The sequence below is a fragment of the Alternaria triticimaculans genome, assembly GCF_023758025.1.
Source record: "Alternaria triticimaculans strain BMP 0046 chromosome Unknown scaffold_3, whole genome shotgun sequence".
In the NCBI taxonomy this organism is placed as follows: domain Eukaryota; kingdom Fungi; phylum Ascomycota; class Dothideomycetes; order Pleosporales; family Pleosporaceae; genus Alternaria; species Alternaria triticimaculans.
In genome coordinates this window covers 256,277-282,215 of record NW_026055960.1, presented here as the reverse complement: position 1 = coordinate 282,215, position 25,939 = coordinate 256,277, and the positions used below count along the sequence as shown (strand labels likewise).

At 53.6% G+C, this 25,939-nt stretch overlaps 4 protein-coding genes across 4 annotated transcripts; 3 read left to right on the top strand and 1 right to left on the bottom strand.

Moving 5' to 3' along the window:
- Positions 1-848: 848 nt before the first annotated feature.
- On the top strand, positions 849-3,046 carry J4E78_002784 (uncharacterized protein; the record flags this gene model as incomplete). The annotated part of the gene is made up of 4 exons (XM_049363429.1): positions 849-1,410; positions 1,471-1,695; positions 1,747-1,949; positions 2,000-3,046. The coding sequence occupies 4 exons, from the start codon at positions 849-851 to the stop codon at positions 3,044-3,046; spliced, it is 2,037 nt and encodes a 678-aa protein (XP_049224094.1).
- Positions 3,047-4,199: 1,153 nt separating this feature from the next.
- Positions 4,200-6,597, top strand: J4E78_002783 (uncharacterized protein; the record flags this gene model as incomplete). The annotated part of the gene is made up of 3 exons (XM_049363428.1): positions 4,200-4,310; positions 4,358-5,530; positions 5,578-6,597. 3 exons carry the CDS (start codon positions 4,200-4,202, stop codon positions 6,595-6,597), a joined length of 2,304 nt encoding a protein of 767 aa, XP_049224093.1.
- Positions 6,598-8,954: 2,357 nt separating this feature from the next.
- Positions 8,955-10,427, top strand: J4E78_002782 (uncharacterized protein; the record flags this gene model as incomplete). The annotated part of the gene is made up of 1 exon (XM_049363427.1): positions 8,955-10,427. The coding sequence occupies one exon, from the start codon at positions 8,955-8,957 to the stop codon at positions 10,425-10,427; it is 1,473 nt and encodes a 490-aa protein (XP_049224092.1).
- A 5,941-nt stretch (positions 10,428-16,368) lies between these two features.
- On the bottom strand, positions 16,369-25,928 carry J4E78_002781 (uncharacterized protein; the record flags this gene model as incomplete). The annotated part of the gene is made up of 7 exons (XM_049363426.1): positions 16,369-17,888; positions 18,066-18,699; positions 18,747-19,137; positions 19,185-23,706; positions 23,753-24,093; positions 24,145-25,627; positions 25,898-25,928. The coding sequence occupies 7 exons, from the start codon at positions 25,926-25,928 to the stop codon at positions 16,369-16,371; spliced, it is 8,922 nt and encodes a 2,973-aa protein (XP_049224091.1).
- Positions 25,929-25,939: the final 11 nt, after the last annotated feature.

Below are 25,939 nucleotides of genomic sequence, written 5' to 3'. Positions count from 1 at the left end.
GACAAGCTCCTCTTCTCAGCTTACCACAGCAAGTGTTATAAGAATTCTGTCTTTATACAGATAGCTTACAGGGCTACATTAAGCCGGGTGTATAGGCAAGTGAGCATCATGAGACAGGTAGAACGCTATATTCAGTTAAATATATAGACAGGTGGATACTATCAAACAGGTAGGAGGATACAATGCCTATGAGCTCTCTAAACTTTCTTCCTGTATCTTGCTGTAGACTGTAGTATACCAGAAACTTCATCAACTGCTGCCCAATCGCCACATTGTAAGCACCACGATCAATTTTTGAAACCCTGCTATCCCACTCATCCCCCATTGTATTCATCATAGTCATCTTCTGGAAGCAAGCTAACCGGCTCTTGTCCAGTTGTATTCTTCATTTGGAACCATGCCATCTAGCCTCCTCTTTTCCCAAGTCCAAGCTCCCGTTCCAAGACATCGGGACGTGGAGGCAGGCACACCCGGCAAATCCCCGGGCCGCTACTTCTTCGGGGGAAAACCCACACTAGCGTCAGCCATGTGCAGAAGACCGACCCGCAGTGGCAGCGAAAACGACTCGCTTCCCCGCAATGACTAGGATGCGGTACCGGGGCTAGGTGCAGGCTCCGCGATCTAATGAGGAATTTGTCGCTCGACGTCGTCATCTCGGTGTGTACTCGTCCGAACAGCCTCCAGATCTTCGAAATCGGCAAATGAGTGTGGGAATCGAAACGGGGCCATGGCTTTGGCTATGGTGCCGGAAGGCAGCGGGAGGGAAAGGTACAAAAGCCTTGGATCGTCAAGACCTTGAATGGGTTGTAGGATTGGACATTTTGGATCCGGTCGCTATATACGCAAACATGAGGTTCTCCAACTCTCTAGTCAGCCTCGCGGCTGTCGTACCCGTCGCGCTCGCATCGATACCTTATTCGCAATACATCCTCGCGCCCAAATCACGAACCCTCCACCCCGTCTCCGTGCACAGCACAAACGGCTCCGTCACGCACCCCGAGAGTCTTACCAGCGCAAATGGCAGTTCCGTCTTCACCGGCGAAGCAGCGACAGCATACGACTTCGGCATCAACATCGCCGGTCTCGTCACCGTAACGATTGGCTCTATCAACTCGTCCTCCTCCGAATACATCGGCGTTACCTTCTCCGAAAGCTCGTTGTGGGTCAGCAACCAGAGCAGCGATGCGACGGCCGATGCAGGAAAGGACGAGACCCTTTGGTTTCATGTCAATGGTACGGGACGGTACACAGCGCCGAAGGAGAAGGTGAGGGGTGGGTTCAGGTATATGACGTTGGTGCATAATGGGACGGGAAGTGTCGAGGTGACGGGCGCGGAGATGCATTATACTGCTATGCCGCATTGGGAGGGGGATGCGTTGGGGAACTACACGGGGTATTTCCATTGCGACGGTATGCCATGCTTCCTTTTCTTGCTCCTGTCGCGTAGTTGGAAAGACTGACATGTTCTAGATGAGCTGCTCAATCGCGTATGGTATGCCGGAGCATACACGAACCAGATCTGTACTATCGAGCCAGATACCGGTAATGCGCTTGTTCATCTGCGCGAAGAAGGGTTCTCGAGTGAGGACGACCAGTCGCCGGTTAATGTTACTTGGTATAACAACTATACCATCACCAGTGGCAAGAGTGCGCTGGTTGATGGTGCAAAGAGGGATAGACTCGTCTGGGCTGGCGGTACGTTGATACATCTATCATCACTGAGTGCATACTGACAGACATTGGTAGACATGGCGATAGCAGTCCCTGGTGTCGTGGTATCGACGAACGATGTCATTTCCATTGAGAATGCTTTGGACTCGCTCTTTGAGGTACAGAACGCGACGAATGGTCTACTCCCATATGCTGGAAGGCCTTTCCCTCCTCAGGCGATATCGTTCACGTACCACCTCTACACTCTGATCGGTGTCGCTGACCACTTCCTTTACACTGTAAGACATCCCGATTAAATCCTTACAACACTCGCTGATCACTTCCCCAGGGCGACATGGACTACCTCAAATCCCTATGGGACAAGTACAAATTCGCCCTTTCCTTTTCCCTCTCCAACATCGACTCCAGCGGCCTCATGAACGTGACTGCGCCCAACGACTGGCTCCGCTTCGGCATGGGCGGCCACAACATCGAAGCAAACGCCATCCTCTACTACACCATCAACCAGGGCATCTACCTCGCCTCAGCTCTGAACGACACCGCAAACATCTCTTCCTGGCAAGAGACCGCTGATGGTATCAAGACCGCCGCCAACGGACTTCTGTGGGATGAGCAAGAGGGCATGTACCGTGACAATGAAACAACGACGCTCATGCCGCAAGATGGAAACGCCTGGGCCGTCGTCGCAAACCTCACGGTGAACAGCACGCAAACGAGTATGATCTCACAGAATTTGGTCTCGCGATGGACTCCGTACGGCGCTCCTGCCCCGGAAGCCGCAGACGCCATCTCACCCTTCATCTCCGGCTTCGAACTACAATCCCATTTCCTCGCGCAAAACACCACCGCGGCATTGGAGTTGATGCGGCTACAGTGGGGCTTCATGCTCGACGACCCCCGCATGACAAACTCAACCTTCATCGAAGGATACAGCACGACCGGCGAACTCCACTATGCGCCCTACAATAACGACGCGCGCATCAGCCACGCGCACGGATGGGCAACAGGACCGACATCCAGCCTCACACAATACGTAGCCGGTGTACAGTTACTCACCGCCGGTGGAGCAACATGGCGTATTGCGCCTTCACTCGGTGATCTCAAGTTTGCGGATGCGGGCTTTAGGACGAGTTTGGGTTTCTTTGGCGCGAGGACGCAAGTTTTGGACGATAGCATAATGTTGGAATTTGAGGCGCCGGAGGGGACCGTGGGAGAAGTCAGGATGCCGGTGCTGGAATGTGCGGGACGGGTGGTTATGAGTGGAATGGAGGGGCTGAGTGGGGATGTTGTTGTTGAGGTTATGGCTGGGCAGGGGGATGTGGATGTCAAGGACGTCAAGGGTGGGAGGTGGACGGCTACATTTAGGTGTACTTGAAGATCGTAGACGGATGAAGATCGTTCAATGTCTAACATTTCTGGTATTGAGATGAGCAATTGAACCGCTATAGTATGTTTGTGGTCGGTGCCACGATACGCGGCTCACATCTCCAACTACCCTGGTGTAATCCCATATTGATACGGACCAGACTCCGTGAACACGAGAGGTTTGCTTCTCCTCGGCTCCAGCGAAGCGCAAAGCAGGTTGCGAAAGGCCCGTACACGAACTGCGTTAGAGCGCGAGAACTATTACACGCGCCTATATGAGGTCGACATAGCAACGGGTATGGAAAAGAAATCTCAGCTGCCGGGAAGCGGCAGAGCTGAGGTTGGTGCAGGATACTTTTCTGGGTCCGGACTATCAGCGGATAAGAAACAGGGAACCATCGGCCCACTACTACCAGAGTCCTTCACCAACAGAAATCCTTTACGATGGCATGTTGGACACAGACTCAGTACAGTAAGCCGGATAGTTATTCGTCGAGCATTGGTAATGTTTCTCCAGGGTAGTGGTGTCCTGTCGAAGTCTAAAAGCGACCAGGCGGCCAGGCAACGAGGCAACAAGTGTCGAGTAGTCCAGGTCAGCATATAGCACGGGTATAGCCAGCTGGGAATGTAGCAAATACCGGTCGTGTTGACATGCAGATTACCAGCACCATCCATGCTGTACCGCCTACCCCGCGCGTCTGAGTGGCGGAGGGCGATCGTGTGAAACGAGGCGTTCTCGTGATGGCGCGCTACATGGACGCGCCCGGGACGTCGCTGTGCCAACGGCATCCTTGGCGCATTGTTCCAAAATAGTGTCGCGCAAACCACTATGACCACCCGCTTGACTCTGATCTGCGGCCCATCCCCAGCATTGCATCACTTGCGTCTTGTGTATACACATCTCGAGCATTGCTTCCTTGCATCGGCCTGGCATACAAGTAGAGTGCTGTTTGAGCCATTCCCTCGTTTTACGCCTTCTTCTCCTGCTCGGCCTCTTGCGACCGCCTGCATCTCGCTTCCCCACTACTATCCACTACCACGTCAGAGTCAGGACTCATCACACCGCATCCCATTGCTCGCGCAAAGTTTCTCCGCCCCACTGGACGCGGTCACATTGCATGCGCGTTTGAGCCTCGCATCTCGCTGGCGGGTCTGCAGCCACCATGGACACGAGCTACCTCGCCCAGCAGGTCACCACCATCATCGGCCAGCTGCACGGCTTGTTCGACGACATTGGCGTCCCCAGCCATGAGCGCGAGTCGCGTGAAGCAGAGGTGAGGAAGGATGAAGTGCATGCGCGCGCGATTGCTGACTTGTGTAGTTGTTCTCTGCTCTGTCCGAGACCCTCCACAACCAATTGCGACAGGTCACGAGCGAGAAACATGAGATGACAGAAGAGGCGCATCGCCTGCTCAAGGCTATCCGCCAGATGGAGGCTTCGCTCGATGACAACAAGCCCAACCCCAACTACGATGACCAGGACGACCGGGCCATCACCTTCCCCTTGACGCGCTGCCTGCAGGGCCTAAAGGAGCGATACAACTCGGTCAGCAAGATGCACAAGGAGCGCTTCGAGCAGGTCAGAAAACTCGCCGAAGCCCTAGAATCGTATGCGTCGCATCTCGAATCGTCCTTCGTCCAGGTCAAACTCCCGCCCACCGCGCCCAACGCGAAAGTCTCGCCCTCTTTCGACATCTCCCCCTCCTACGTCACCAAGCTCGACAACGAATTCACACGCGTATACGAAGAATACACAAAGCGCCTAAACACGGTTCAGGTCATCTGCCAGGAGATCATCCAGCTTTGGGCGGAACTCGGTACACCGCAAGCGCAAACCGACAGCGCAATCGTGCAATGTCATCGCGACGCGCCTGAACAACTCGGCCTGCACAAGGACGATCTCGCGCAGTTGAACGCGAAGAAGGAGCGACTTGTCGAAGAGAAGCGCGGTCGCGAACGACGGTTAGGGCAGCTGCGCACAACCATCGAGGAGCTCTGGGACCGCCTGGGTATTGAGGAGCGCGAGCGCAAGCAATTCCTCACCAGCAACCGTGGATGTGGCCTGCGCACCATCAACGAGTACGAGGATGAGCTGGCCAGGTTGAACGAGCTCAAGCGCCAGAACCTACACTTGTTCGTCGAGGAGGCGCGCGTTCAACTCCAGGAATTATGGGACGCCCTTTACTTCTCCGAAGAAGAGATGCTCGACTTCACGCCCGCCTTCTCCGACGTCTGCAGTGACGCTCTACTCGCCGCCCACGAATCCGAAATTGCACGTCTCGAAGCGCTCAAGGAGCAACGGCTGCCTATACTTCAAAAGATCGATCGCCACCGCGAGCTGATTCAAGAACGCGATGAGCTTGCACAATCGAGTCAAGACGCGACCCGTCTAATGGCGCGCGGCAACAAGGGCGAGAGGCGCGACCCGGGCAAGCTCCTGCGCGAAGAGAAGATGCGGAAGCGCATCGCAAAGGAGCTGCCCAAGATTGAAACAGTAAGACACCCTAGTAAAGGAGCAAGGACTGAGCTAACACATCACAGGATCTGAGAGTCACCCTCGAGAGCTGGGAAGACGAATACGGACGTCCTTTCCTTGTCCACGGCAACCGATACCTCGACGAACTATACGCCGCCGCGCAAAAGGCAGCCCCACCACCTCGCGCAAAGACACCCTCGAACAGCGGTATGCCTACCAAACCAGCCACCGTTGGCAGAGCCTCAGCAGCGCCTAGCCGTGCCGGAACAGTGCGTGGTGCGCCACCCAGCCGATCAAAGACTCCCGTCTCGAACTTTGGCCAGAGCGTATCCGCAGCAAGCATGTCCCGTAGCACTTTTGCGCAATCGGTCGGTCCAAACTTTGGTGCTTCGGTGTCGGCGTCTGCCCAAAAGAGTCCTTCAAAGATCCCTTCTCGTGCGGGACTGAATGGTACAACAAACGGCAGGAGCTCACCTGAGAAGCGACCACAACTCTCACGAGAAGATTCGGCCACAATGCGCAAGATGGCGCCGCCTATGGCTCCTCCCCCACGTATGAAGGACCTGTTCGTCCCTCCAGAGCCATCACCAATGGAGACACCGATGAATCGCTTCGAGTTCAACCGTGGAGACCGCAGCGAAAGCATCGTGCGCAACGTACAACCGGAGGACCCATACGACGACCGTTCTTTCATGGGACGCACCATGAGAGGAGGCTACACACCCACCTACCCACCGCCATCATTATCATCCGCTAGTAGCCGACAAATATCACAAACGTCGTCCACAGGCACAGCCGCTACAGGCATGACCATGCAATCCGGCTCCGAGAATTGGGAAACGTTTAGTGAACAGTCCGACGAGGTACCGGAGGAAGAAGTCGACTTCCAAGCCTACCGGCGGCAGATGAAGCGCTACACACCCGAGGGCGGCCATGTCGCCAGCCCGGGTAGAATCCAAGGCAAGAAGGTCCGCGGTATACGGAGCGTCGACACGGGCGAACTGTTAACCGAGCAGGACGGTCGCATGGTACGCGTTATCGAAGGCTCAGAAGCGGGCTGGACGACTGACGGCGACGGGTACTGAGTGAAGTACCCTATCCACTTGGACCCTTTCTTCTCATGTCGACACGACTGCATGGCTTTCATGCTCCACGACGCTTATACCGCCACGGCCGTTCATCACTTTCCGGCTCACCGAGCCCTGCTAATTGCTCTTCCTTAATTCGTGTGTGCATACTTTGCGGCTCGGCGTTACTGGACCCTGAAAATTTTCTCTTCTTGTCGACTCATCCTCGCTGCCGCAACGGCACGCACGAGCGGCTGGGATACTCGCCACGTACTCTGCGTTGGACAGGGTTGCGCGCTGCATGTCACTTCCCGCAATGCGACCGGTGCGGCGCCTGTTTTGGGTAACGCAGCATGTACCTGCCCAGGTGGCTCTCTTATTTCTTCACATCACTTGCTTCTTTTTCAGCGGTAGGGTGGTGGATCATCCGGCGTTGGCGACCTCGGAAGCGTATATCTGGATAGCGCGCCATGCGCTACCTTGCTTATGTCTCGTTTGCGCGTTTTGCATGTTCAAATTTCCCTTGTGCGAGGATGAAGCGAGAGAAGTGTGCATAAGGCATCCTTCCTGTGAGTGGAAGGCAGATCTGTGTGTTGGCGAGGAGACGTGTACTATTACGATTGAACAGAATTCAGAACATTGCAAAAACTTGTGCGACCATGCCGTGACTGATGCACTAGGATGCCGAAATTCGTGATGCATTGGACGCCTACAAAGAAGCAATATACTATTAACTTTAATACATACTATGCGTAGAGGAATGCATACTGCTGTATACAATGTCCAGATTAGCGAAAGGCGGTCACGTAGGCGGCAAGCAACACCAACTCGTGCCTTCCTGTGCGAGTAAAGATGATTGACATGAAACAATGCAAGCGCACAATGGCGGGTCGGTGCCGAGGGCCAAGACGATCACGGGAAGCTTGGGTAGACGATAGAAGGTCACTCCGTTCCTTCCTCTTTCGCACAAGAGATCCCTTAAGCTCGAAGCAGCAGGTGCAGTTACCGTGACAGAGCTCTATTATGCAAGGCCGTTGGGGAGCCTCAATCGCGAACTAAATTCTCACAAGGACACGTGCCTTTCGTTCTACCTACCGTGAACTACTCTCCAAGGCCACGATGTGACGACAATGACGAAGTTGGTGTCCAGAAAAGGGCCGGTATGGGAAGTGTGTAGAGTGGCACAGTGGGAATAGACTTTCTCTCCACTCCACATCCACCATGCTTTTCTTGCTCGACAGTGGAGGGCAGCGGGCATGCACCCCGCAGGAATCCGCGGCCTAGCGTGCGAGACGGCGCCGGGCTGCACGACACATGGTGGGAAGTGGTTAGATGGAGTTAGAGGCAGGTAGCGAGATATTGGCACAGAGATAAGGATAGCACATCTGACAGGCCCGGAGCGATTCCACACAAACCAACCGTGACCGGAAGGCAGGCAGGCATGCGACCGTCTTGCCGCGGGGAGCGCTGCGTGCATACAGATTCCTAGCTGCAAGCCACGTTACAGTCATCGTAGATGCCTAGCAGATGGGAGGTGCGGGTGAAGGGAGTCATGATGACGGGGTGCGCTAGTGTGAATTTTGAGTGAATGCTAAGCCGGTGATTGTGTAGGTTATGAGACCCAACGTCTCATGTGATGGCGCGCAACGTGCTGGTTTCTCTGTAAAAGGATGGCTTCCAGAAGACGGCCGGCGTGGGGCGAGGACGCGACAGGGCTGACGGAGGCGGAGGTGGCGGCTAGGGCCAATCAGGGGATGCCCGAAGGCGATCACGACTGCTCGAGTGTTGTGCATGCGGGACCGACCGGGGCTGAGAGCTGGTATGCTCGTGTGAAGCGTGATCAGCGCAGCAGTGGGCGTGGCGCTGGCAGAAGGCCACGCAGTCTTATCCTCAGCCGCCAGTATCTGGTCCGAGAAACGTGCCTGGATGCGAGCTGGCCTGGGTGTGTGCTTTTGGTGTCTTGTCTTGATAGGGAGGCTGCCGACAGGACACCTCCCACGCTGCCCTTATTACTTATCGCCGCCCGATAACCCTGAGACCCCAACGTCGTCATCCTCCCTTATCACCACCGAAGAACCGCCTCGAGTCCACCACCATAGTATTTACTTCTTCATAGCATCCTCGCCTTTTTGGACTTTGCCTACCCTCGTGTGCGAAAGCAGAGCAGTGCGTCGGCGATCTTCGGCACACGTAAACCCTGTAGTCTCATGTCGCCCGCGACCTGCCCTTGCAGACCCGTCCAATCGCCAACCAGCAATAACGTAAAGAAATCCGACGGCCGCACGTCACATCCAGCCTAGCCAGCACCAGCCGTACCTGGATCGTCCCAGCTGTTAGTCACGGGGAAAACGCCTTCAGGGCCCAAGCCGACGATAATGATGTACTCGCCAAGGTCCTTTCCCTACCTCCAGCACTCGTCTCCGCCATCCTCACGCACCTCCCGCTCCAGGCCTGAAAAGATGGGCACGCGAACGCGATCCAGTCCCTCTCCGAGAAGTGTCATGCCAGTCACTGTGGGAACCAACACGCAATCTATGAATAAGAACGGGTCCCTCTCACATACCGAGGCTACAACCATGTCTCAGCCCGTCGTTATTCCTCCTCGAACCCCCATCAAGTCGGCAACTTCAACACAGACTGTGAGAATGAGGGGACACAATGGAGGCAGACCGTCTCGCAATTCACAGAGCCACGATGCGAAAGCCCTACCACCGGCCGTTGCAGCCTTGCTGGCCGTTACCGCTATCCCCAAGATGCCCACCCGCCGACGACCACGCACTACTACCGAACGGAGGATATCCATGGACGAGTTGATACAGGAGTGGAAGCAGGACGATTCTGACACTCCGCCCTCAATGGTCGGCTCGCCCATGGACCTGCTTCTTGGTCGCGTGGACGAGTCGGACGATGAGTACAGCAGCGTTTTGAGCATGGAGCAAGAGAAGGGCTCTTTCCTGACGTCTAGGTCCATCTCGAGCGACTCAATATCCACCCTACCGCCTTCCCTGGACTACGAAGACCCGTCGTTCGCGTCGCATTGGGACAATCTCAGTACACCAGATTCCTTGGGAAGAAAGTCACTGCCAGAGCGCAGGGAGAAGATTGTCTCTTCACCACCAAAGGAGGACTGCGTCTTGGACCATCCCCTGCTCCATTTTGGACCGGACGAATGCGAGGACATTATTGCGACAGACATCAACGAGACTGTCACTCCCGTGCCTTCAAACGAACGATTTAGGTCATTCAAGTCAAACCTGACTGCATCACTCCAAGCACTCAAGTCAGCCGCCAAGTCCTTCTCCAACTTCACAGCTCCCAGCGTTCCGCCGGATGACTTCCTTACTCGGTCGCTGTTGGCACCCAACTACACAAGCGAGATGCGACCGAAACACGTCGAAGGCCTGCCATCACCCGAATTGCGACGATACCTCAACCCACAGCCCTCACCAATCTCACCGACTGAGTTGTCAATGCATTTACACGACTCTCTTACCCTCGATGCCGACGCCGAACCCCACGCGCCGATGATCCAAATGCAGACATACGAACGCCGAGGGCGATCACAAAAGTCGCGCCGGAGTCGCTCCACGGATCCCTTTTCCGAAGCAGGACGCGTCCTGTCAACCGACGCACCTACCGTCCGGCAGCGCGAGCCACGCGAGAATAGCGACTTTCTACGTGTCATTGTGCTCGAAATGAACATGCGCCGCGTGGGCAAGCTCGACACAAAGGCCGTCGGCAAGGCGCGTATTTGGTTGCCGCCAAGAAAGCCTGGGTCTAGCAAAGCACCTTCCCTTCACGGCGCAAGCGGTGTGCCGCTTAGATGGACTCCCGTTACCGCTGCGTGAATGCGCTACGGCTAGCAATTTCATCAGGCCGTCTCGTTGCGTCAACAGGCTGGGTTGGGCATGCACGCAGCACTCGGTACGGTACCCTCGACACGTTCATCACCACGACACGAAGCGAGAATGTCGCATGCATGCACGCAAGCATGTCGTGTCGAGCTCCACCCACGTAGCGCATCGCAAATGTGCAGGCAGGAATTCGATCCTTGGTCATTGGCAGACGCGCCATGCAGCCCTGTCAAGCTCGACGATCCCGGATTCAGAGTCTCCGAGGATCGCATCACCTGCCTTGGCATAGCGCGCTCGCTCGCGGATTCTAGTGGAGCCGCCAATCGAACAGAATTCCTGGTCTTGGTATAGGACAACGTCACAGCCCGCACCGTTGGATCTGGCTGCGGATACTCGCGACATGGGGTCGCACGTGTCGTGGATATTTCTGTCGCGAGACATCGTCAAAGCAAGTTTCTCGACCAAGGAGTCAAGTCAGTCATGGGAAGGTTGGCCGCGCGAGGTCGCTCGGCGATACGCACGTCTCGGTGGTTCATCGGGACCCGTGACCTGCTTTCCACACTCACACGACACACGGTTGCGGAGCAAGACGTCACACGTCGCATGCACACAGGCGTCGCCTCTTTCCGCTGCGCAACGGTCGCCCATACTCCACCTTCCGTCCGGTGAATGACCTGTCCCCGTCACGATAACTCGCTTGCGCAAAAGCTGGGGACCTTTCTCACGATGCCACTTTCGCAAGTCCCGTCCCCACCCGGCATCCGCAATGCCGGGTCTCGCCGATAGACGCCCGTCCGCCAGGTTCGACTCGCGACACGGTGGGGGTACACGACCCGGCACATTCGTGTTACATGTTTGTATCGAGCAAATGGCTTGCCCGAAGGCCTACGAGACACTTCCGAGGCGGCTATGAGTTGATTTTTTTTTCTTTCCGTTCGTTTTCTTCTCTATATTGTCATGCGCATATTAGCGGAGCCTCGCGGCATTTGCCAGATTAACCATTTCCTTTTTTTCACGTCAGATCTTTTCTTTCCGCGATTGTTCGATGCATGGGGCATGGGTACCGGCGTTTGCGCGATGGGAGCATACGACGGTCAAGCGCTGACCGCAAGAATTTCTCTCTTTTCTTTTTGATAGTCAATGGGTCTGTGTGCGTTTTCAGCGTCGCGTAGCATATTGGTATATCCGCATCGCGTGGCATCGTATCTGATCGTATCGTGTCGTATCGCGTGTTCGCGATTTAGATTGCATGACTTCACAGTCACACATTTGATTCGGCATGTTTACCGCATTCGCTTCGAGGCATATATACACATCAACAGCACAAGTACATATCTAAACAATTCAAAACATCAAATATACAATCAGTGCAAGCAATCTAGTGCATGTGACATGTGCTGTATGCGCGACCTGGCATTTTCGCTACAATGTAGTGACAGAAAGTGTAGTTGAGCTAGATAGACTGGATGAGACTCTGTATCTCGACTTCAGAAAGAGAGACACGCAAGCTCCATACCCGCGCGGGGGGTGTACCCAGTCCCTCGCATCTCCCACCGTCTTGCCCACAGCATCGAAGAAGAGCATCAGTTCTGCTCCAACGAGGCTGTTGGTCGTGTGCGGTGGGCGGAGGCGTAAGATGGACGTGCGACACGAGCTGCGTGTGCCATCTTACAAGGACAGTCGGGGAATCAAGGTATTGAAGCGAACTGCCCACGTCCCCGTCTTCGTCTGATGAGGCGCATTAGTCTTGCCCTTTCCCATATTGCGGGTACCCATTGACTCTGTATTGGCTAACTCTAGGTCTGCCCTTCGTACCGACATTGTCATTCTACTCGAAATTTGTTCTGTTCATGCGATGCCCAGGAGGTATCCGCTGTTTTCTACGATGACGGTGGATGAAATAGCGTGTAATGTATATGGGTGTGGTATGTAAGTAGACTTTACTGCATTTTTATGTCGCGGGTTGCTGCGTCCTTAGCTCCGTATTCTATTCTTCACTTTTGCAGCCGTAGGCGTAAGGTCTTTCGTCGACAGGGTTGTGAATAGCCTACCGCCGTCTTCAAGACTTTTATGACTGTTGTGAGTAGGACGTAACAGGAGATGACGAGAACCATATGGCAGAATGAAGTCAGCGTGCTTGAAAGTCTAGTACGGCAGCTCTTCTCTTAGTCGCCTGCATGACAGTTCCCCTTTCTTGCCTTAAGGGTTGCATTTGCCGGGGAGTTATGTTGTACAACTGTGCTCTTGTGTATACGTGAGCTATGTATGATGCGAAGAACGTGGGACTGTGGTTATGGTACAACCGATAGATATATTCTACTTATTACAACGCTTTTAGTAGCAAACGATCTAAGAGGCCTGAAAGAGTTGCAAGCAGTATAAAAGAGAGGTGTAGGAGACCTGAAGGGACGCAAAAAACATGTGATGATGCATTCGAGCAAAAAAAGAAAGATCCAGTCTTCTGAAGACTTGTCCATTGCTGAACAATTCCAAAAAAGAACGCTCTTGCGAGCTGCTGTGTGACCTAACCAGGGGTCGCTGATTTGTGCGTTAGCGGCGGTATTCGAATTGGGCTCTTGTGAGTGAATACTTACAACCTGGAATCTCTTGATATCGAACTGAATCGTAGTCAAGCGCCTTGCCATTGGGCCATTAGGCCAGTTGTACTGGTTGTTGATGGAGAGATAGGAAACTACATGGCATCTATCGTCACACAATAAGTAAGATGCTCTGCGTTCAATGGTGCCGGAAGATTTGGTGGACGGAAAGTTGGTCGAAATTCTTTGTGTGGTGGGGCGGCGGGAACCGCGGGTGAGGGGCACAGCAGAATTCCGGACGCGGGGCCAGGGCATACGCCGTACGCGTGCATGACCGGATTCAACGGCAAGATAGCAAAGTTACCTCTCTAGGTGATCGGCCTGAAATCGTCGCCGTTCACTGGCTGCTCGCAGGGGAAACTTGCAGTTGGGGCCTGGAACCTTGGAAGGCAGGCCGTGCTTCTGTCCCAGCAGCAAAGTCCACGGCATCCTCAATCGACGGCTAGACAGCACAATGGGTAGTAAAGTCACATATCTAAGTATCAAATGCATTGTTTGCGATACCTCGCTACCAGTATAGTGTCGTTGGAGCTCGATCTGCCCATGCGAGGCGCAAAAGCAGTCACAGCGACGTTTCGCGATGGCTTCTGGCCGCAATCGATACCTGTTTCCAAACGTGCCTAGAAGAGGAGTACTGACTGACGCTAAGGCACAGCGAAAGCAAAGAGTCGCTGTGGCTTCGACAGCAGTTGTAAACTTGCCTCTCTTGGACCTGACGCCTACGATGGACCAGCCAATTAGACTGGCAAATTCTTCAAAGCAAAGAATCGCTGAAGCGTTCCACGGTAAACGTGAACCTGCCTGTCGCGGACTGACGCTAGGATTCATGGGCCCATCTAGCCAGTGGGTCAGTGCTCTCTGTGAAAGCAAAGTGTCGCTGTGCCTTCGACGGCTATCCCAAACTTGCCCGTCTCGGACATGATATCATGAGGCCAATCAGGCCGCTCATCTCCTCAAAACGCAGAATCGCTCTGGCGTTCAACAGTCGATTGGAAGTTGCCTCTTTGGGACACGACGCTAGGAAGTGTGCCATCGAATGCTGTCAACGAAAGCGAGAAATCGCTATGCTTTCGATGCTATATTCGATGGCATACGCAAAGTTGCCTCTCTCGGACGTCACGCTTGTGGCAGGCCAATCAGATCTGTTATCCCGTGAAAGCGAAAAATCGCTGAAGCTGCTGCAGCATTCGACGGTGAATATCAAACCTGCCTGTCTCGGACTTGAGGCTTGTGGTGGGCCAATCAAGTCGACTGGAATCTGAAAGCAATCTTTCGCGAACGCAGGCTTGGCGGCAATCTACAGCTGCTGTAAACCTGCCTGAAGTGGAAGGATGGGTGGATACCCGTCGTCATTGACTTTGGCGATTGGTGGATCTGTTCGGAGGGCAGCAGCGACCGTGGAACATCCATGGATCACTGCAGGTGTGTTCGTCTTCAGTTGCAATCGGCTATACCCCCGAAACTGTTCTGGGGACGATTCAAAAGCAGCTTCCTCAAGAATGTAGACCCAAACAATGAGAAAATGTTAGGCTGTATTGTTCTTTACCACGCTTTTTTGAACTGAACTGAACTGCATGAGGAGCATTAGGAGTAATCGCCCGTAACCCAGCTACCTGTGAACAAAATGCGAGATCCAGAGATCAGCGGTAGTTTACATCAAACCCAAGGTTCCTGTAACAAGCAGTGACGACCTGACGCTGGCGAACAACGCCGCAATACACACTCGTTCTGCAAGTTGGCTGAGCGGGGATCTGCAACCTATCTCACCAATTAAGCGGCTCAAACCTCGAGGCGGTGTCGAACTGAGCGGTGCGAGCAAACTGCGTCCTACTATCTACACGTCTTCAAATGTTGCATCGATAGGAATGTGTGGGGTAGTCTGTCCGCAAAAGCGACATTCTTGTGGACAATAAACTCGCAGCATATTATCGCTGTCAGAGCCATCTTGGATCGTGAGCAACTTGCGATCCTTGTGTAACCATGGACAATTAGAACCTCAAAGAACTATCGTGAACAGTTTTGCCGCCATCGACACCTTCTCAAAACTTACTTGAACGAGACGTCTCACGTGCAGCATCCTGCAGTCCTCCGTGCATGACGCACGAAAAGCGCTCTTTACCCAACCGATTCTAGCCTCAGACTACCCGCAGATCACTAACCCACCACGCTCTAGCAGCAGATTCAGCCAATCAGCATGACTGCAATAAATTTTCGAACGTCGATATGGCCTCCCACCGCGATCAACAGCTAAAGCAAAGTTAACTAGTTGGGAGTCATTACGTCGACGACTGGGTCCATCTGCAGGGGGCTGAAGTCTTCATCCCTGTTCACAGCGAAGTGTCGCTGTGAGCATGGCTTGGCTGCGATCGATACCTCTCCTTCGAACTGCTTGTTTGGGACGCGTCGCTGGGCGAGCTGTTTGATGTGGGCATCTATGCTGACGCGCTTTGCGCGTGGGACAAACGCTGTTGCTGAGAGCGTCTGCGGAGTTGCAAACTCCTTGGCCCGCGCAATGTAGCAACATCGAAATGTGTAGCATGCTTGCTTCCACACTGCATGTAGCAAATGCTTCGTGTTCATTGTTCAGACGCAGGTAAGACGCCGTTCGCAGGCCAGTCGACGCAGCCGGGGCAATCGGGGTATGCCTCCGTAATCCACGCCATATCGAAATGTGCCTGTTTGGGAGGTTCAGCCTCGTTGCAGCCTTTCCTCTGGATCACTCATTTGTAGTATACGGCGTACATTGATAGCTCAGAAGTAATGGAAAACACCATATTCTTGACTACATGACACTGCAGCTGTTTACACACATTCATGTTGCGGCATTGTAATCGGAGTGGTGTTGCAAGACAGTAGCCAGTTTGCAATTGAGAAGCACCACCCAAAGAGCAAAAAAATTAGCTCTGCGGCATCCGCGCATTTCAGTGTGGTCTGCGTACAAGGAAAATGTCAAATCAGCGATTCTCTACATGAATACAAACTTGAAAGTTATGCGCGACGAAGCGAATTGGGGTGCATGCGGTGTGGGTGTCTTGGAGGATGGAGACGCGACGAGACGCGAGGGGACGCAACGTCAGCAACGACGCGCCCATCTGCGCTGCTGCAGGCTATACGGTGGTCACATTTTGAAACAACGTCGACCTAGGGATAAACTGAACACCCTGGAGCCTACATCATCGTCAGGTCACCTACTTTGTCCGTGTCGACATCAATGTAGTCTGCAACCCTGTTCAGGTTTCGTGTTGCATGCGGTGGAACCTTTAAAAGAAAATTCATGCATGCCGACTGCATGACCTTAAAATATCTATAATACTCGTGCGCAGAGCCCATGTAGTCGCCTATGCGTAACTCGCCCAACCCATATACAGCACAGCCAAGTTCCGTTCATCTGTAGCTTGCTGTATGAGCTCATTCACCGTGGCCTTGGTACTGAGCGTTTTGCTCAACTTCTTCTCCACGACGCTAAGCGCCCTTCCTGCTTCACCAGCCTGTTCCTCCTTCTCCCTCTTCTTGTTATCTTCCTGCGCGACCGCTGCTGCCTCTTCGGCCGCCGATTGACCCGATGGCGCGGGTGTACCTCCCGGTGCGACAGTCGTTGAACGAGCGGTACCGTTTGCGCCCGTTTCCTGGTTGGCTTCCTGCATGCGCTTCGCTTTGGTGGGTGTGACGCTCCAGTTGACTAGAGGATCGTATCGCAGGACATTGAGGAGGGTCATGATGGACTCCCGCTCCTCGCGCAACGTGTCCATGGTAAACTCGCAGCAACGGCGGAAGACACCCTCGGTCTTTGTATAGCCCATGCCATCCACCAAATCGCGCGTTAGTCGGAATGGCACGACTTCTGGTACTGGCAGTACGCGACCAGCTTCGAAACTCACACCGAGGTCGATATGTACTACCTCACCGGACTTCTCATCGAGGAGGATGTTGTGACAATGGCGATCGCCGAGACCGAGGACGTGTCCAAGGATGGAGATGGCGGCGGTAGAGCGCGTATATGCCAGGCGCCGTTCAAACCACTCGTCTGGGTCTTCGAAGCGCTCAAGTAGGAAGTAGCGCATCACGGGGTGGAAGTTGTCCGCAATCTTCTGCCATACTTTGACGCGGGTGGTCAGTGAGTCTTGTTGGCATGCGCCAATCTCCTTGCGACATTTCTCGGGCTTGTAGTCGCTTGGGTAGTACTTTTCGTGGGCTGGCATGACCCAGAGGTGTAGCGGAATTGTGTTCTGCACAAACTCCATAAGGCCAGAACGTGTTGATAGTGGTAGAACTTTGTATGTGCGGATGCCGAGATTGCGAATACGCGTTGCGGTGTGATTCTTTAGTAGTCGCGATACTTGATCGAAGACTTGCTCCATGATTGCGTCCTGGCGTAGGTCATCGTTTCCGGATTTGAACAGTTGCTTGTACGGTTTGCCATCTGTGCCCTTAGCAGTGATGACCTTTGGCGCACTGAGTCCGTTCGCAATCGTCATGGTCGATTTGAAGCCTGCGATCTTTGGCAAGTCGCTGTAGTTCATGTTCGGCCGAACTTCAATCTGAAGAGTAGCCGGGGGTACGTTGAGTTTCGGCACCCTGTTCACCAAATCTCGTGACTCCTTGTACCTATCAAGGGGTAACTCACGACCTTGCTGAGTACTCTCTTTCTCACCCTTGAACATGGCAAGATGATGATAGACCTCGTTCGACTGGAAGATCGAGCTCCAGTACGATCGACCCCTCTTGTCAGTACTGAGCGCCGTCGCAAGGCCGCCTGCGGCTTTCTGGCGGGACTTCGCAGATTCATCCTTGGCTCGAACGACATCTTCCCTAGAGGTGGCGGCGACCTTCATCTGAATCGCGAAGATCTGATGCATACCTGGTGTACGAAGTCAGCAACACATCTCTTATCGAACCGTACCACACAAGGGAAAAACTGAACACCCTGGAGCCGACATTGACGGTGGGCCCCCTACTTCGCATGTTTTCATTTTGATGTAGTCTCCAGGGTGTTCGGATTTTCCCTTGGATGGGGTGGTACAGGGATTTGACTTACCATGGAATGGGTGGTCGACGCAAATGCGGAAGACCAGCTCCATCAGCAAATGCTGGAAGTCGTTCTCTTCGGCTTGTAATCGCGACGATAGTTGGTTCATCAGCAAGGCGAACTTCCCGCTCGGCACATCCTTGAGGTATGCCTTCACAGCTTGGTTCGCCAGAGGCGTATCGGAGTATTCTAGCCACAAGGAGAACACACGAAGCGCGTCGTGATTGTACTCGTCGCTGGCGAGAAGCGACAAGAGATAGTTTTCGAGACACTGGCGAAGAAATTGCTCGCGGCCCTTGCGCATCCTCTCATATTCCGCATTATCAAGGTCGTACCAAGTCTTCGCCCGACGAGCGTTTCGGTGGTACGTCTCGCGCATCCCTTTACTCTTGTCGGTCTTCGAGAGCTTCGCGAAGTCATGGTACTCTTGCAACTTTCGATCCATCACAGTCTTGATACGATTCATGTCTTCCGCTGCTTCAGGACTTTGAAGTTGCTTGTCGCAGAAGAGGGCAAACTCGTGGAAGACTTGGCCTGGGCCCAAGCCCTCTTTCTGGCCTTTGAGCTCACGGATGGCAGGTTCTAGGTACTCTTTCATGATTGCATCTGGCTTGGCGAGGCGAGCTTCAGCAAGATGGTGTCCCTGGTATTGTTAGTCGAGAGATGTATGCAGCCCTTCGGTATTCTTACCAGTCGAGCAAGCAATACTGGCAAACTGAGATCAACGTTCTGAGAGTCGAAATCGGCGTTGTCGATGAGATGTTGACGCATCCTTATTGAGATCTCGGTTTCACCTTGTTCCCACAGCACATTCGCTACCTCATGCTGGGCTGTGGCTTCAATGTCAAGACCTATAGCCTTGCACTCCGGTACGATGTCGGAGAGGTAGGTCACACTTGCGAGCGACTCTTGCAGTGCTCCATGCTTCCTGCAGAGACTGGACGATGAAACTAGAGCCTCGACCTCCATGCCTCGCACGGTCGCAGTCCGGGTGTGCAGCGAGTCGACGAGAGCGGCATTTGTACCGAGAACGTTGAAAAGCGTCTCACGACATGATAGTAGCTGGCGCACGTCATTGAATCTAGTGATGGTAAGTATACGATCTTGGAAAGGTTGAGCGATACTTACTCGCCAGCCCGCATCCACTTCTCTCGAGCCTTCATGCGATCCCAGATATCTAGCAAATGCTCCGAACGTTCAGCTGTAATTACTTCGTCTGCCTCTGTGAGCGCCCCTAGCGTGCGCAGGCGAGTCTTCGTTGATATTGATGAGGTGTCTTTTCCGCACAGGAAGTTCATTGTCACCTGTAGTTGGCGGTCGAAATTCTCCTGAGCCTCTGTAGCGCTCTTCGCAAAATGCAGCCCTTGGAAAGCTTTGAATAAAGTGCTTGCCTCTGTATGATTTACTTCCGGCGCTTTGATATCCCATTGGCCCAGTTTGCGCGCAGTATGCAGCGTACTCTCAACGACGTCGTCTCCAGCATCGCGGAACTGGTCATTGGAGAGTAACGAGTGCGTAAGGCTGTTCATGTTCAACATGATGAGAGATTTGAGTGTTCCTCGGGAGTCTACCGCCTCAAACTCGTTGCGCCGGCGCATTTGACTGTCTAGACGAGCGCCACGAAAGAGCAGACTCTTTACCCCGTCACCCTCGTAGTCGAGACGATCTAGCACTGACAACAAGCTGGAACCCCGATCGACACCGTAGAACGAATCAGGCTCATCGAGGTTCTTGTAGATAGAAAGCTGGAGCTGCAGCGGCACTTTTGGAGGGTCGACCCTAACAGACGATCTCCTGGTGCTGCTCTTGATGATTGGCTGGCCAGAAGATGTCTCCGCAAACAAAAGCGCACTCCTGAACATGCCACAGTCGTTCGCGGCTTGTGAAGCCTCTAGATAGTCGACGTCTAACCATTTATCTCGCTCCACTCTGGTAACCTCCTTGGGGACTGGTTGGCTTCGGAGGTAGAGGACGGATTGAATAAGGATGCGGACGTGCGGTACGGTATCTGGGCTGCAATCGCGGAACCAAGTGGCCATCGCCTTCGATACGATGTCATGAACATTGCGCTCCGCTTCATATTCGTCAAGTAGCACGAGATGAAGTATGTAGGGCAGAAGCTTCTCCGCCATGTGGTTGATACCGCGGAGCAAGTCTGGAAGAGCCCCCAGGATGGGGTCGTCGATTGCAACCCTGCATAGTGCCATTGTCAGGTCTCTAATCCAGTCAGATACCGGTTGTACCGGTGTAGGTGAGACGGCTTCGTGAAGACCATCCGTCACAGGATGCGAGGTGGTATCTGGCTCCGGGGGCTTGTACACAAGGGCTTTACCGATGGCCTCCGGAATAACTCGATGCATCTCGCTCATGTACTGAGAGTCAGGCACCAATCGAGATATCAAGCGTCGTACAGCATCCTCCGCAAGGCTGACCTCATTTCGTTCGTCGCTGTAGAATAGATCGATAACCTCGTTAACAATAGCTTCTCGTGATGACTTCCCAGGAACCGATTTGGAAGTCTGCACTGACGATGCCCATGGGCGAGCCTGCGCAGAGCTTTGCTTCACTTCTCCGTAGGCGCTATATGCTCGTCCCAGGACCCGTGCGGTCCATAACAAATAACCTTCACCGACCTTGCTTCTGCGACACGACTCCCAGACTAGGGGTGCATACTCTGCAGCATCGTGATCCAAGCCGAGGACGTCATCTCGGGCGTTTGGAGCTGGCTCAAAGTTCTGGCAAAGCAAGTCCAATGCGACATCGCGTGATGTTTTGTTCAACAACTTGCGTCCTGACTTTGCGTCGTCCAGTATCTCAAGAAGAAGCTTGCTCTCCTCACTACCTCGCAATGAGTTGCCTTCGGCATTGACTTGAGCAGCGGTCGCGGTGATGAGCTTGAACGCTTTGATTGCGGAAGTGCGCTCTACACCAGTGATTGCCTGCGCGTGGGCCTTGAGATACTCAGTAAGCCAAGCATGGAATCTGTTGGCTGCATTCATAGTCGCTAGATGTTGGGATTGTTGGGTGGTGCTATCCTGAGAGGAGCCTAGGAATACTCGAAGAGAGATGAGAATCGAAAGGCCGATACCTGTAACGAAGCTGAGCTGTTGACGGAGATAATGTGCGCCGTGTTCAAAAAGATACTGCATGATGCCAACTGTATCTTCAGCACATTGCATATCGGTGAGGAAAGGGCGCAAAGACTGCAGCGTCATTTGCAGTGGGTACCCTTCATGTGCTACAGGCCCAGCCAGCGCAACTATGACTCGAATCTTCCTGATCATTGACCGGGCATACAGCGAGCCCAGAGCAGGGTGGATGCGATCGAGCAGGGAGCGCATCACATATGTATATGTGCTCGGTGACCAAAAGCCAGCCGGTCTGTCGCCCGTCCGTCTACACAAGCGTTCCAGCTGATCAGGCAGATAGAAGGCGGAGAACGAAGGCTCAATGCCTATGTTAAGGCCTTGTGCAGATTGACCAATTTCGGCAATTTCGGCTAGAACTGCAGCGGCGGGATTGAAGGCTGGTTTCTTTTCCAGCGACTTGGGTAAACGTTCCTCGTGATCGATGGTTTGAAACATGTGGCCCAACACCTGAGGGAAATGTTTCTGCACCAGGCCATAGTATTTGTCGCTACCAACCATGTCTTTCAGCAAGTTGCCGAAGCTGGAGTCGGCTTTGTTACGGGCGGAGCCCCTGCAAGTGTCCCATGCAATTGTATATGCGGCTGCTTTGCCGATATTTCTCGACAGCATCTCCTGTGCTGACATGTCCAAATGGTCAGCCAGAAACTCTACCTCATCCTTGCGCCCGAACATTATGGCTTGGCCCACCACTTCGGCTTCAATGTCACGAAGAAGGTCTGAAAGCGACGCGTAACCGAAGATAGTAAAAGGAATACGGCCGACCTTTTGGCCTCGGTCGAGCCAGGTGAATATGACTTGTGGTGCAAAAAGTCGGAATAGGCTTTGTGAATCACCGAGACCTCTTGACTGCGCCACGTTCAAGATGCATCGTTCGGCGTGGTAGGTAGCGCCTGCGATAGTTCCTGCCGTGGCGAAGATTCGATATACGCTGTGACGCAGCAGCGTATGCCACCTGGATGCCAGTCGCGACAGGACGAGCAACCGAACCGCTATGCCCTCAAGACCTTCGTCATCTCCAGGCAAGCTGCTATCGACATCCTGCAAAATCTTGTCGTGTTCGGAGAGAACGAAATCTTCGAACATTCTTGGCAAGTGCTCCGCGATATGATATTTGACAGTCATTTCGCCTGTTGACAGCAGCTCGAAAAGGCTAGTCCGTACTGATGGGACCTTGCGATTTTGCGCAAAATCGGGATGATGCTTCAGTAAGCCATGTAGAAAGACTGCTATCGTTGTCTGCAAGTTTGCTGAACGCCGGACTCCTCCTTTCGATTTCTCCATCTCTTTGACGTAATAGACATACAGGGCCTCTACGTTGTCGTAAAGATCTTGAGCCTCGCGATCGGTTGCATCAGGTAGCCAAACGAGTGTGGTTCCAATCAGAACCTCGACAAGCATACCGTTGGCGACTTCGGAGGTGTTGTATTCACGAGCACGAGGATCGATAAGAGCTTCGCTGAACCGTTCGAGGAGATTGAGGCAGTCGTTCCTGGATATCTGCAGGTTGCTGTTCCATACCGAACGGAGGAATTGACGCGAACGAATCAGGTCATTCTCCGAGAGAGACACGAGGTAATCGACGAAATCCGGGGGTACTGCTCCAGTTTCCAACTCAGTGCGTTTGGCCAGAGACGAAATAAACTGCAAGTGTGCTAGACAACATGCACGCAGAGCAGATAGGTCGGTTTCTGCTTGCACATCATGTCGAGGTACGTCGTTATCGGGAACTGTGGCTCCAGCAGTCATCTGTGAGTCAGGCTCGTCGTCCACATCCATGAAGTCATCCTCATCCGCGTAGAACGATTGTTTGACCTCTTTGCGTTGCTGGAGAGCCCGGGGTAAGTGCTGAGCCAGCTGGTCCATACCTATCAATTCGTATACGCCAGAGCTCACTCGCTTTGAAGAGCTGATGTCAGGAAGACCTTTTGCACAGGTCTCGAGGACTGCATCGACTTTGTATTGTTCCATCTGAGGCTTAGCCAGTGTAGTGGCAAAAGACTCGATCAGGGCAGCTGCGGACGATCGGAGAGTACGCACACGGCGGTCGTCAGGGTCGCTCAGAGCTGCAACAGCTGGCGCGACGATGCACAGATTTGTGACGATGCGCATCATATCTGAGGTGATGCCTTGTATGTTTGACGAAGCCATATCCTTCCAACGGTGCTGGGCTCGTTCGAGCTCGGATACGCAGAAGTCAAGGATCCTGCTTCCAAGTTGCGTGGAGGAGAGTTCGCCTGTGGGCTCATCGGAGGAGAGACGCGGTCCTTGTTCGATCTTGGCTACAAAATCCTTTACAGGTCGGAGAAGCAGGAGATAATGTGCGAGGTCTTTGTAACGCGCCATTTGCGTTCGGGCTTGCCCAATAGGTCCAAGTACAAGATAAGAGGCCGGCTCCGGCGGGCTGTAGGGTGCGTCCAGGCACGTGTAGAGTACGCGCAGTACATCACGAGCGTTGCAGTGGTGAGCATTCAGCGCCGAGTATGTCCGTTCAGACCATAGACCTGTATGATGTCAATTCAGCTTCAGGAAAAGCTTGATAGCGCTTACTGGGAGTCCATTTGGTGAGGAGCCAGTTAAGGATCCGCTCAGCTGTCGAACTGAAATGTGTCGGGTTTTCTTTGATTCGCTCCTGAAGAATGGTGGTGAGTAGCGATGAGCTGCTCTCCGTGAGTAAAGCCGGTCCGCTTAGTTCTATCGACAATAGCAGAGACTGGACAGTCTCAGACACTGCTGAGAAGGGAACGATGTTCAGGCGTAGGAGTACGTCCATGAGATGACATGCCGCGCGGGATATGGATACGGAAGTGACTGCGCGAGATGCACTTTGCCAAGCAGAGATCCAATAGGGAAGAAGGGTTGAGTGCGATGCTGATTGTTGAAGCGCGGCTCTGCGCAAACGTCAGCCACGTCCGCTGTGTATAATGTCATGATATGCCTACCCTGCCAAACCTATCATTGCCCACACTGAATGTACTGGGTTCTCATCTGAGATGCATGAAGTGAGCTTCTCCAACAGCGATTGAAGTTCCTCTTCGTCAAATGGTCCTTCCTGAACCATGAACGAAACGACCTGTAGAGCTGCTCGCTTGGCATTCGATCTGGGCTCAGACACATGACGAAGGTATTCAGGGAATAATTGAGTAATGCGAACGCGTTTGCTAAAGCTCTCTTCGCTGTCGCTACGGTCGTGGGCGATGGACATTCTTCGCTCATCAAGCATGAATGAAAACCGCGCAATGGTGGATACTGTAGACCATAGTCCTTCATATCGCTGATGTTCAGTCTCCATGGAGAATGCGCATGTGTTCAGGGGATGAGTCTCATTGCGAGCAGGCCCCAAGTGTCGAAAACAGAGATGATCCTCTTCAAGGTATTGGTGCGCGGTAGTTTCTTGCCTGCGTCGGTAGTCGCCATACATGGTCTCAACGAGGCCTTCCAGATCAGAGCTGGTGGTTTCGTCATCTGGGTCAGTGAGAAGGCTCGCAATGTGTGCCTCAGTGTATATCAGACTGATCATAATCTCATCCCGTAGGATAGCCTCGGACCACATAAGCTTGAGGAGCGGGAGCAATGTTTGCACCGTACGCTTGGTCAATTCGACAGATTGCAACGTGATGCGTGCGAGGACCGCGTTGACAGCGGCCAGGGCAGCCACGCCCGTACTTCCACGGGTAGTCCTCTGTTGCAAGAACTTTAGTAAGACAGCCAGAACGGCGTCAGCCTTGTCTAGCAATGGCGCATTGGAAGCCTTGACGAGATGATGCAGGCAATGGGCAAAGTCTTCTGTTGCGCGAACGTGCTCTGGAGGGGTTGACTTGGTCTTGGTCACTGGCAAGCGTGGAGAGGCTCTAGAGGACGTGAAGTCGGCTTCAAGGGGAGTGCGGGCGCGGCTTGAAACATTAGTGCTCCAGCTGTTCTGTGGCTCACCTTCGGCGGGCGACTCTTGGAAGAAGCCGGCCAGAGTTTCGATGCAGAAATCGACGGCAGCATCCCAGCACTCCTTTGACAGGCGCTCAACGTGGGGCTGGTACTCTAAGAGGGATCGCAGCGTTTTTGGGAGAGCTTCCAGAAGCGGCTCAACCAATCCAGTCGTGGCGGGAAGCACCTCAATTATCGTGTCTATTATCATCTCGACCGTAGAGCTCTTGATGGTCCGCACGCCCGAGGCAATGACGTGACGCAAGGCCGATGCCGAGAGGGGAAGGAGGGCCGCAGTAGAACCAGCCTTCGTCGCCTTGGTCTTACCATGGAAGAAGGCGGTGCGCCCATCGTGGAGGCACTGGAAAAGCGTCTCGCATAGCGCTAGGTATGATTTGTTCCCAAGAGCCTCGAGACTAGGCTTCCCGCGATTGTGCTTGAGGATGTGGATGAGGTCTTTGAGACCGCTCGTTCGGTCGACTACCCGTGAGGACTCGATCAGGACTGTCAAGCGTTAGTATAAGGCCTATGCGAAGTTCGTTTGTATAAACTGTGACAAAAAGCCGAACACTCTGGAGCCTACATCAACATGAGAACATGCAAAGTAGGTGACCTAACGTCGATGTAGGCTCCAGGGTGTTCGATTTTTTCCCAGGTTGGCTTGCGAGTGCGCTGCAGTCGGGAGGTGCTCAGTAGATTCTGAGTTAGCAGATGTGAACGCAACAGGTCGCGACTACCTCCCGCCTTCATCGTATGGTTCCTCCAAGGACTTACGCTTTGCATCCTGGATATTGGTCGCCCCCATGGCCAAATACT